This window comes from Chinchilla lanigera, unplaced genomic scaffold, assembly GCF_000276665.1.
Source record: "Chinchilla lanigera isolate Chin_1 unplaced genomic scaffold, ChiLan1.0 scaffold00028, whole genome shotgun sequence".
NCBI classification, from domain to species: Eukaryota; Metazoa; Chordata; class Mammalia; order Rodentia; family Chinchillidae; genus Chinchilla; species Chinchilla lanigera.
In genome coordinates, this window is record NW_004955429.1 from 3,300,293 (window position 1) to 3,313,701 (window position 13,409).

A 13,409-nucleotide genomic window follows, 5' to 3' on the forward strand; every position below is an offset into this window, starting at 1 on the left:
ACACAAGTTGTTTGTGTGTGGGGGAAGGACAGAGACTATTGTTTCCTTGGACATCGTTTTATGGAGTGCTTCTCAACCTTTCCTACCAAAGTCAGAAATTTGTAATATTTTTAGTATTGCAGGAGAGTGAACTGCTAAAACTAAGGAGCACAGCCTCAAGCACAAGGAGAAACATAAAAGTTCCTAATTTTACATTAAAAATAGATGTGAGAAGTATTCATAGCAGTATTCAAATGTCCTTTAATGGATGGATATACATAATGTGGTATACACATATAGAAAAGTATCACACAAACATAAAAAGATGTACTGAACAATGCTACACCATGAGCATTATTAAAATACTAAATTAAGTGAAAGAAGCCAGACGCAAGGGCCAAATGTTCTATGACACTATTTACGTGAGATATTCAGCACAGGCAAATCCATAGAGACAAAAATAAATTAATGATCCATTAGGGTCAGGGAGTTTGGGAGGATAACAGAGCTCTCATGAACAGCACAGGTGTGCTTTTGGAGGAGACCAAATATTCCAAACTTAGATGTTAGTGATGACTGTGCCATCCTGTGACTATACACCAAAATTGTTAACATTAAAATTGTGCATGTTAAATGAGTAAATTCTATGAAATATGAGTTCTCTGTCTCTAAAGATGTTAAAACTTGAAAATATATTCCCATGAATGTAGGCTGTTTATCTTTGTGTATCTCCTATAGTGTCTTCTTCACTTTAGCAAAAAAAAATGTGATTTTTTCCCATGAAGATTCAGGATAACACATTATTTGATGGCTTAACACATGTGTTCTAGAGACACCTTCCCACAGGTTCCTGCGAACTAGGTCTCAGTCTTTCTGGGACAGTCCTGGTTTGTGCTCGCTGTTCTAGGATCTTTCCCAATTCCACCCTTGGACACTCTCTAAGGTCTCTTGATTTTGCCCAATAAGTTGTATGGTCACTATTTCCCTTGAGCCCTTCAACCTGGCACACATACACCACAGTTTGGAAAAGCCAGCTTTACATAACCAACAAATAGTGTCTTTGATGCAGACTTTAATTTTAAAACACCAAATGGGGGATTTCACTTTTCAACTGACAATTCATTTCAACAGGCTTGCCTCTTAGCGTGGAAAAACACTGAAATACTTCCAAGTCATTATGATGAATGTATTTATATATATTCAATTTATTTACCTATTGCTTTCTAATCCTTAGAAATGTGTCCTTAATAACATAGGGATAGGGGCTGGAGATTTAGCTCAGCTGCAAAGCGCCTGCCTGGCAAGCGCAAGGTCGTGAGTTCAGTTCCCGGTACCGGAGAAAAACCAAAACCAAAAAAAAAAAAAAAACAAAAACCATAGGGATAATGTTAATGACACATTTGGGATATCTTGAAGATACCAAGCTGGTTATTCAAAATACATTGTTCTTCAAGATTAGAAGGTATTCATTATGGAAGCGAGAGTACAATACACACAAAATCTCAAGCATATATTTATATGACAGTTTGAAGAAAACTGTGGTGAACTTTTTTCTTCTCTCTCATATCCATTATTTGTAAGCAGGTGCCACTTGCCAAAGACTGAAAATAGATCCAAGCCTATCATCATGCACCAAACTCAAGTCAAAATGGATCACAGATTTCAATATTAAAACAGAAACACTAAATCTATTGGAAGAGAAAGTAGGTAAAAATCTTGAAGACATAGGGGTAGGCAGAGAGTTCATGAACAAAAACCAAACCTCATGTGAAATATTTCAAAGAATCAACAACTGGGACCTCATCCTACTGAAAAATTTCTTCACATCTAAAGAAGTCACCAGCAGAGTAAAAAGAAAACCCATAAATTGGGAAAAAATGTTAGCTGATTGTCCCTCAGACAGAGGTCTTCTATCTACGACACATAAAGAGTTAAAAAACATCAGTCTCAACAAATTCAAAGACCAATCCAAAAATGGTCATCTGAGGTGAATACACACTTCTCAGATAAAGAAATACAAATGGCAAATAAATACATGAGAAAATGTTCAGCATCATTAGTCATTTAAGAAATGCAAATTAAAACAACAATGAGCTTTCATCTCACCCCAGTAAGAATGGCTATCATTAAAAAGTCAACCAATAACAAATGCTGGTGAGGCTGTGGAGCAATCGGAACTCTTCTCCACTGCTGATGGGAATGCAGACTGGTGAAGCCATTGTGGAAATCAGTTTGGAGATTCCTCAGCAAACTACGTTTAGAGGTCCCATTCAACGCAGTTATTTGCCTTCTGGGTATTTTCCCAGAAGATCTGAAAACATCATGTCACAGTGATATATGTGCACCCATGTTTATAGCAGCACAATTTGTATTTGCTAAATTGTGGAAGCAACCCAAATGTCCATCCACTGAGGAATGGACAAAAAAATTGTGGTACTTTTATATAATGGAATATTACTCAGCTATAAAGAAAGGTAAACTCAAAGCTTTTACAGGTAAATGGTCATAACTAGAGACCATAGTCATAAGTGAAATAAACCAGACCTCCATGTGTAAGCAATGTATTGTCTCACTAGTATAAGAACCTGAAAGAGTGAATAAAAATTAGAAGGTATGATAGACATTGTGAAACTAAAAGAAAATGCTCAAAAGTTAAGAGTGACTGGGATGAGGGAAAAGAGAAAAAAAAGAAGGGGAAATTACGTACGTGTGTATATACAGGATAGCTAACATAGTTGTACTACTCACTTCTATCACTTTACTGAAAGGAACAGTTAATGATTATTTATTTGATCAATCTTGCATGTCTCTATTTGTTTTCCTGAGAACTACTTTGAAAATATCAATACATAATAAAACAACCAGTGTTAATTTCCTACCACTTTGTCTGTAACTCTGTATTGCTTGTGTTGTTCTTATGCTATTTTGTAAATGGATGTCTGTGTGTTAATATGTTTTCCTTCTTTTATTTTTATTTGGTAAGCTGGAAAGATGCTACTATAGGCTTGTCAATAACAAATAATGATTTATCAAATAATAACTGTGTAAGGCTGGAGGTGTAGCTCAGTGGCACAGCACCTGCCTAGCAATTACAAGGCCCTGAGTTCAATTCCTGGTACAAAAAAATACAAACAAACTGTCTAGTAACTGCATATAAATGAGTGAATGGCAAAGTTAAATATATGATAATGGCTTTGTAACTGTAAATTTATGTACAACAATATAAAAGCATACTATTATGCAATACTATAATTATATACTCTGTTGTTCATATTAATTATTAATATTTGTGTACATAATATAATATTTGGCATATAACATTTTATTGATTTGTCATTTTTATAATTTTTTGTGAATTTAAAAAGCACTAGTAAAATACCTGAACAACAGAAACTCTCATTTGAATCATATTCAATTTTGTTTCTGTTTATATGACTATACTTCTATTTTTCTAAAATGTAGTCCCTACTAAATTTTTTAATCTATTGGAATTTCAAAAATGTTTCTTAAAACAATTTATCTTCTCTTCATAGTTGAGATTAAGCTTACATTTTAACTTTTATAAGTAGTAATTGAATTAGTATTCAAATAGAATATACCAGGATTTAATCTTCAAATTTAATTAGAAGATTTTACAATATTAATATAGCATTTGAATTGCTTCTCCTCCCTTAACTCCCTAGAATATTGTAGATAAATAGCAGGGTTTTCTGTGACAGTTGCAGTGAGAGTTTTCAAAAAGAAGTGTTCTTTCTTGATAAACATAATTAAAAAGACTAAAGATATTAATAATGACTGTGGGTAGGAGAGCTGGCTCTTGAAATTTTCCCCAAGGAAATGATGAACAGAATGAACTAAAGCTGAACACAGGCCCCAGACAGGTACTCAGTATGGAAACTTGCCACACATGTTGACAGACCTGAATCTGGTCTAGCAAAGCCAAGGCTTCCTATGCTTTCTCCGTCATTTAAAAACAGAATGAAGATATTCATCACATTGACATAGGCTAAACAACCAAAAGTAAATTTAGTGAAAATAGGGTGTTTTAATGTAATGAAGACACCCCAAAGTAAATTTAATGCAAACACCCAAAATTAAACTTAATGAAAAATTTAATGAAGACTGCAAGCAGTTTCTCTTTACCCCACCTGATTCACTCATTCATTTTTTCACTTTTTCTTTATTAGTACATGTTTACAGTACATCCAATTTACATTCATCTTGGAAAGTCAGTATATGTACATAATAGGGCTTCTTTTTTAATCCCCTTCCCTCCCCCTTCCTTCTTCCTCTAATTCCCCTTTCCCCATTTTTATTCTTGTTGATATTATTAATGTGGGCTCATGTTTTTGACTTATGTTTATGGTTCATGCTCATATTCACTGAGATTCCTGTACATGGCATGTCTTTATTCTACTTATCCCCCTCTTAGTCTCTTAGACCCCTTCCCACTTTCCAGAGATCCATCCCCTTGCCTCCTATGCATCTTTTATCAATTTCTTTGTTTGTACTTTGCCCTACTCAAATGAGAGACACCATATGGCATTTAAATGTGTGTCTGCTTTATTTCACTCAACATTATATTTTGCAGGTGCATCCATTTTCATACAAATGTCTCAATTTTATCCTTCTTTAAGCCAAGTAGTATTCTGTTATATACAGATTTTACATTTTCTTTATTCAATTACCTATTGATGTGCATACAGGCTACTTCCAGGATTTAGCTACTATAAATTGTGCTGCTATAAACATTGGTATGCATGTACCACTGTAGTATGATGTCTTAAACTCTTTGGGAAAGATACTTAGCAGAGGGATAGCTGGGTCACATGGAATTTCTAATTTAGTGCTTTGAGAAATTTCCATTCTGATTTCCATAGTGGTTGTCCTAGTTTACATTCCCCCAACAAGGAAGGAGGGTTTCTTTCACCACAGCCTCAATAACATCTGTTATTTTTTGATTTCTTGATGACTGCTATACTTTCTGGAATAAGATGGAATCATAAGATTATTATTGCATTTCTTCTAATGACCAGACATGTTGAACATTTTTTCACACATTTGTTGGGCATTTCCTGGGGATTTTTTTTTGGGGGGGGGAAATAAAATTTCAATATAAAAGAGGAAAATAACAGAAGTAAATACATTGTATATTGTTATCTTCAAAGTTGTTGACCATTTATACTTCCTCCGTGATGTGTTTATTTCACCTTCCCATTTCTTGACTGGGTGTTTTAAGTGGCGTAATTTCTTGAGTTCTTCATATGAAAACAGATACATGGATCAGTGGAACAGAACTAAGGATACAGAAGCACTCAGACACATTTTTGGAGATCTTTGATGAAGAGCGCAAAAGCATACATTAGAGGGGAAATAGCCTCTTCAACAAGCGGTGCTGGGAAAACTGGTTATCTACTTGTAGATGATGGAAACTGAACCCATATCTCTCACCATGTACTGAATTAAAATCAAAGTGGATCAAAGATCTGTACATTAAAACAGAAACATTAAACCTACTAGAAGATAAAATAGGCAAATACATGAAGGCACAGCTACAGGAAAGGATTTTCTGAGCTGAACCACAATGGCACAAGAAGTAACAGCAAGAATCAACAACTAGGATTCCATCAAATTGAAAAGCTTCTGTGCAGCAAAAGAATCAAATAGTAGAATTTAGTGACGACCTACAGAATGAGGAAAAGGGTTTGCAGCTACTCCTCAGACAGAGACCATTTTCCTCTTTTCCACGCACTCATTCACAGCTCATTTATTAAGCCCCTCCCATGTTTCTCCTTACATATTTAAAAATCTCTCCTTAACATAACATTACTGACATTTTCTTCTGGTATATTCCAACACATTATGGGACAGAGTACACATGGAAAGAAAGTCAGAAAAGAGCATATATAGAAGTATCTCCCTGAAGGCTCTGTCTGACCTCAGGAGCCATCCAGAAGGGCGTTCCGACAGAGGTATTGCGGCGGAGCCGGGTGCTGGTGAGCTGTGCAGACACACCTGTAAGGAAGGGTGAGACGGGTTCTCCAGTTAGTCTCTCATGGAATGCTAAAATGCTGCTCCCTCAAGGATGCACTGGACTTGAACTTCACTTTTTAAAGAAGCCTAAGTCAGCACCTCTGTAGAGTCAAAATACTGAAGGTCCTCTATTTATTTTTCATATGCAAACCCTGCCCACTCCTAAAGTCCCACTTCAAGTCTTAGTCCCCATGCTGACTTCTAATTTGTTCCCTATCAGACTAATGTCCATCTCCTTTGATGTTTTGTATTTAAACTATTTGTCTAAACTGTAGTACATATTTTGGTATGAAACTGGTGTGCCCCCCTTACCAAGTTAACAAATTCTGGTAAATCTCAGAATGTTTTATATGGTGATAAACACATAGTAGATAGGTAACTTGTGAACATGCATAAAATTATTTTCCGTCTATAGAATGTGGACAAATCACACATAATCACTGGGAATTTCAAATAACTACTTTTATTTAAACCAACACAATTAATAAAGTGTTTTCTTTTTAAATTGAAATTTGATTTTAACTGATACATAAATAAAAATTGTACATATTTATGAAGTACTAAGTGATGTTTCTTTCTTTATATTATATATAATATATAATAAATTTAAAATTAAGGTAAATATATCTATCTCCTCCAACATTTAGCATTTCATTATGATGAAAATATTCAAAATCCTTTCTTCTAGCTTTTTGAAATATACAGCTCATTATTGTTATCTATCCACCCTGGTATGCAATAACACACCAGAACTTCCTCCATCTCATATCTAACTAGAATCAATACTTTTCCTTGGGAGATATTTCAACCTAAAAATGTAGTGTTTTGCCTATGAACTAAAGGCAAAATGATTAAATTTGGATTTAATGGTAGTACCAGTAATTTTTTATATAAATGGGAAAGGTGAATAAATAGATTTTAAAAGAAAATTTAGTTTAAAATTGGTTCTTCATTTTCTAAAATTTATTTGGAGTTTTCAATTATTTATTAAAATTTTAAATTATATTTGATCCTCAGCAAATATTTTTGCTTCAATTTTATGATGACAGTTTAAGAATTCAAATGTCATTTAGATGGGATGTAAAGAGAAAGATAAAACAGCCAAGTAAATTTCAAGATTTCCTCCTAGCAAGAAAGTAGCATTTTACTCTAAACAATTTTTTTCTCTTTCTGAATATGAAGCAAATGTTATATTACTAGCATCAGCATTTTTCAGCAAGTAGTAATATTCCAGTGTCAGTATTTATAAACATGATGAGCTGAGAAGGACCTTGTGTCCACGGTCCTCTGGAAACACGTATGGGAGGATGCTGATTAAATACTTTTAGGGGTGTGGCGTATAACCCAAGGTGGACTGCCAGGCTCTTTTTCTTGGAAATGTGAATCTTGAGCAGAGTCACTCAGGGAAGGACTGGAACTAGAGCTGAGTCAACGAACGGCAAGGCCCTGTCAATCAGGAGTGTTAACTCCTGAGGTCTGATGCTGCCAGGCTGCTTTCCTAGGAGATCAGATGACCAGTTTCACCCCCGATTTTGAGAGTCAGCCTGAATTGTTTTCAATACCCCCGCCTAAGTTGGTCAGAGTTAGTTTCTGTTGCCTAAACAGAAGAAAGAACTCTGAATACAAAGCCCTGAGCTTTTATACCTAAAATAGCAAATTAACAAGGGCCATAGTCAATCATGAGTTTACAGAGCCTAACAGTAGCATTATATTTATGAGATTATATTACATTTATATATTTATGTTAATATAAGATTAAGAATTTTCTAAGGCAGATATCTGGCCTCCAAGATCTTTACTCAAACACCCTAAACAAGAAAATTTTAAGCAAAGCTATTACGTTGCAGATACAGAGACAGACCACTCTCAGTATGTTAACTAATTTATTGATATATACATTAAGAATCTTACTAATGATTATCATTTTAAAAGATAAAGTTATCTTATTAGAGGTACAACTATTTCTTTCTGAACTGAACTCCAGGATGTGCACACCCTGGTATTGATGCCCCCTTCAACAATCACTGACCCAGCATCCTAAGGTGATGAACTACAGCACAGCGGGAGTCTATGGCATCATTTGGTGTCTGTTAGAATCCTTCAGAAAGGTTTCACACAAGGCTGCTGTAGAAGTATATTGTATGGTTAAAAAAATTGCCCAAAATGTGAAGAAGAAAACAAAGACCCAAGTTAACTGAAAAATATAACTAGGTAGAGTAAGAAATTCTTGAGAATATTAGATAGATGATTATCACATTAAAAATGAGACATACCTTCAGTTCTCTAAGAGAGACAGAGGAAGGCATTTACTAAATTCCATGTTATCTAAACACTTCTACAATACCTATAAAATCTCAAGATCAGCTTACCAACATAACAACACAGATTCAAAGCTAAAAGGCAACTTTATGGTCATAAAGTCTGTTGTTCACTTTCAGGTTAGTAAAATGAAATTAAGAGAAAAGTCACTTTCTGGAGGACAAATGCCATTTTTACTTTGCATAAATTCCCACAAGAAATATAGCTAAGAAGATAGAAAAATGCAAAACTCTACTAAAAATGATTGACATAAATTACTTTAAAAAGCCACAGGGATCCAAAGTAGTTCAGGAGCCTTAGGAAGTCAAAGAGATTAGGAAAATCATTATGTTCCGAAAGTAACTAATAGAATAAGTCACCAAAGTAAATATAGTTATGTAATCTTGAGAGCAGATGCCAAAGGGTGGAAAATTCCAAGCAGAAAGTTAAGGTAGTCAAAGGATATGGTGAGGAACAAGAGGCCAAAAAGGGATCAAGGACTGAACAAAAATCAGGCTGGAAGAGAGGGTCATAATCCATTAAGAATCAAAGCCACAGGAAAATTACGAGGTTTGTGCTAATGGTTCTTCAGCCTTTTGCTTTGCTAGGGAATTTGCAGGCTATTTTGGGCTTCCTGAGCTCTTGGGTAGTTATACAGCAACCCTATTCCCTATTGCATAAGTCCTGCTTCTACGTAGAGAGACTGTATGCTTGCAGTCGAGAGTTTTCTCAGTGTCTTTGGGAGACAACAGAAATGCCAAATACTGTGATTCCTCAGACAACTTTAGGGACCTTCATTTAGTATAACCTGCATAGCAAAACCTTAAAAACACTGCAAAGACAGAATTTAAATTATAAAAATATAGAGCTATGTTATATAACAGGCTCACACAACAATTATATCATCAAATATTATCTTTTTGTTGATGATTCATTTTAAGATACTGTGATGATTAATTTTTAAGTGTCTGTTTGATGGGCCATTGTGCATAGATATTTGGTCAAATATCATTCTGGATATTTCTTTGAAGTTTTTTTCTTACTAGATTAACATAAACTGGTGAATTTTTTGGAGAGGGGTGATTTTTGAGACAGGGTCTCGCTGTGCCATTCAGATTGGCCTTGAGCTCACTTTGCAGCCCACGCTGGTCTTGAACTTGCAAGGATCCTCCTGCCGCAGCCACCTGAGTGCTGGGATTACAGGTGTGCACCACCATGTCCAGTTTAAATTGGTGGATTTTAAGCAAATCAGATTACCCTCCATAGACTGAGTGGGCTTCATCCAATTAATTGAAGGCCTTAATGGAAGGACTACTACCTGCAGATGACCTTCGGACTGAAGCTGTAATTCTTCCCCACAGCCTGCATTGCAGAATGTAGATTTGTGAATCCTACACAATCTTGTGAACCAAATCCTTAAAAATAAGTACGCTTTCCCACACACCACACATACCCTGTTGATTCTATTTTTCTAAAGAACCCTAACCCTAAACAGAATGTTCTATATTTCTGTATAAGAACTCTTAGGGATGGTCTATCAAAACTGCAGTAAACTAGATTGCTTACCACCTGATCTGACATGTCAGACATGATTGCTTCATGAGACACTAAAGTTACAGCAATTTCTACATGTCTAAATGGCCAAAAGTCTCTATGTCATTTTCTGTTTTTTTTTTTTGTCTTTCACTATTCAACCTTTCCCTTTTTGAGAGCAAGTTGGAGCCTAATACAGTGATGGTGAACCTTTTAGAGCTTTCAAAGATAACAAATGATCTGCTGTGGTACACATGTCATAGGTTCACCACCACTGGCCTAAGACATTCAAAAGCAACTAGAGGATGGAGCACAGTGATTGAGCACTTTTCCAGCAGGCAGAAGACCCTGGGTTTGGTACCCAGAACCTTCAAAAACAATAAAAACAAAAAAGCAAGAACATATGGTAGAAAATTTATAAATATATCTGGAGAAAGGCGCAGGCTCCAAAAATGCCTAAGATTTTAAATTTACACATTTGAATAATACCTGGCAAAGAGAAGGGATACAATAAGAAACAAAAACAAAAATCAGCAAACTCTGGAGAAGTGGAAGAGTATAATTTCTAGAATTATTACATTATTATAGTCAAATATCTAATTTTCAAAAGTTACAACAAAAATAATAAGGTATAAGAGACAAAGGAAATCATGGTTCACTCAAAGGAAAAGGAAAAAAAAGCATTCCTAAGAAAAACAAATACTGAACTTGTTAGGCAAAGATTTCAAAACAACTATCTTAAAGATTTTAAAACAATCATCTTAAACATGATCAAAGAACATAAGAAAGGTAGGAAATAATGTATAAATAAAGTAGAAAATCAAAAAGATATAAAGCCTAAAAAGGAACTCTAGAAGTCGAAAGTACAGAAATTAAAATAAAATATATCATCAGATTGATTTAAAAGCAGATTTGAGCAGGCTTTAATAAAACAATAAAGAATCAGTGAATTTGAAGATAAAACAATAGAAATTGTCAACTGTGTGCAACAGAAAAAAAAAAGATCAAAGAAAAGTGAACAGAGCCTCGGGAATCTATGAGATACCTTCAAGTGGAGAGATAGATACATGCGTTGCTGGATCTTGAAAACTGCAAGAAAGAAGTGACTCATCATGTACAAGGGATGCTTAATAAGATTATCCATAGATTTTTTTCATCAGAAACTTGGCAGCCAGAAAGCAATGGACTGAAATAAAAAAACAACAACAAAAAAGAATAGCAGGCAAGAAATCTGTATTCACTTAAACTGCTTCAAAAAGTTTGGGAGAAGTTTAAGATATTCCCAGATCAACAAAAGCTGAAGAAGTTTTTTATCACTAGAGTTGTACTGCAAGAAATGCTAAAAGGAGACACGTAGGTCAAAATAAAAAGACATTAGAGAGTAACTGGAAGCTGTATAAAGGGGTCAGTAAAGACAAATCCGCCAGTTGAGGCCTGGTGCTGGTGATCAAGAGGGTGCCTCGGGTGGGGTATGTGAACCTGAAGCTTCTGGCTGAAGTCAACGTGATTTAATCTAATGCAAAACAGAATTAATGGATCACAGATGAAATCAATGAAGAAATTAGTTCCTAGAATCCACCAATAATGTTAGTACAACAAACCAGAACCTGTGATATACAATGAAAGAAATGCTAAGGGAAGTTTATTGCTGTGAATGCCCACATCAGAAAAAAAGACCAAGTCCAAATAACCAAATGAGGTACCGCATGGTCCTAGGAAAACAAGAATAATCCAAAGTCAAAGGTAGTGAGTACAAGGAAGGAAATTATAAAAACCAGAGCAGAAATCAATGAAATTGAGACCAAAAAGCAATACAAAGAATCAGTAAGTCAAAGAGTTGGTTCTTTGAATGAGTAAACAAAATAGACAAACCCTTAGCCAATTTTACCAAAAAAAGAAAGGCCCACTCAATACAATCAAAAAAGAAAAATATGATGTCACAATGGATATCACAAAACTCCAGAATATTAATAACTTCTTTGAAAACCTAGACCACAATAAATTGGAGAATTCAGAAGAAATAGCTTCCTAGATACATATGAATTACCAAAACTGAACCAAGAAGATATAAAAACACTGAATAATTCAATAACAGGCAATGAAATTAAAGCAGTATTTAAAAGCCTACCAACTAAGAAAAGCCTAAGACCCCATGGGTTCACTGCTGAATTTTATAAAAACCTAGGGAAGATCTAATGTCAATATTCCTCAAATTCTTTAACAAAATTGAAAGGAAAGACACACTCTCCAAATCATTCCTGGAATCTAGCATTACCCTGATTCCAAAACCAGACAATCTTTTTCTGATTGGAAAAAGAGAACTACAGCCCATTCTAACACACATGCAAAATCTTCAACAAAATACTGGCAAACAGAATGCAACAAACCATCAAAAAGATCATACATCAGGATCATACATCATATCATTTCCTGATGACATCAAACAACTAATGTCTTACCTCCATGATGATCTCTTATGAGTGATCTTATGCACTCCAGCTCTGACAGCTCCCCTGAGGCCACTTCCACCGTTCTACAAAAATGCCTTTTATTCCACTCAGGGACACAATATCTCATTCCAGGGGGCCTACCAACACCCTCCCAGCATTGAGGCTTCCTTGGCCTATTGGGATCCCAATGGTGAAGTGAACTGCACCCCTACTCCCTTGCTTGTCCCACCTAATAGCCTTTACTCTAAATTATTCAGGGAGAAAGGAAGGAAAAAAGCATTTGTCATAGTTTTTAAGTTCAGGTAAATCTCCTCCTTTGATGATAAAAAGTGGCTTATAAATGAATAAATCACAACTTCGCTTTGACCTACACTGTACGCTGGGGAGTTGGCCTAAACTGGGGCATATGTGTAATAAGAGATTTCAAACCATAAAGTATTCTGTCATAAGAATGATGTCTAAATAAATCACCAAAAGTACATCGGGTACTTTTCTATTGAAATGTTAACTATCCTATTAGAAATGAAATTCCCCAGAGAGAAATCTACAGAAATGAGAACTAAGGACTGCCCTTTAAATTTAGTCTGTTTCATTTTCTGTTCAAGAAAAGGTTGCTTTTTCAGAGTTTAGTTGACTTGCCCACCGGGGTTTACCTCTTGGGAGGCCGTATTATTTATTGACTGATCACACACCAGTGACTGCTAATGCATTTCATTAATAATGTTTACACACTCACTTGCCTTTTCTCTCTGAGGTGTCTGCTGGTTTTCTGTAAAAGTGTGTCCTACTTAAAACAAAGATTTTCCTAAAGACTGTACATATGACTAGTATTAGAAATCTGAATTTTACATTTAGGGTAATTAATTTGCTTGATATTTAAAGTAATATTGAATTTATCCTAGCAAAGGGCTACTGTTATGTTTTACAAATAATCATAGGCACCTGGAAACTCAGATTTTCATCATTTAACACCTCTATCAAGTACCTATTATGCATACAGCACTGAGTAGGAGGTAAGTGGGGACATTTCATGGCAGTGGTAATAGCTGAGATTTTTCAGAATTACCACATGTCAATAATTATACTAAGGAGATCATCCATAGGGTCTCATTTAGT

General features: G+C 35.1%; 1 protein-coding gene across 1 annotated transcript in view; it reads right to left on the reverse strand.

Annotated features, from left to right (window-relative positions):
- Myo3a (myosin IIIA) overlaps positions 1–13,409 on the reverse strand; it is a 186,232-nt gene that overhangs the window by 127,836 nt on the left and 44,987 nt on the right. Inside the window, exon 7 of the mRNA XM_013515344.1 lies at positions 5,918–5,994. Within this exon, the coding sequence (XP_013370798.1) occupies positions 5,918–5,994 (77 nt within the window). The remainder of the gene's footprint in view (positions 1–5,917; positions 5,995–13,409) is intronic.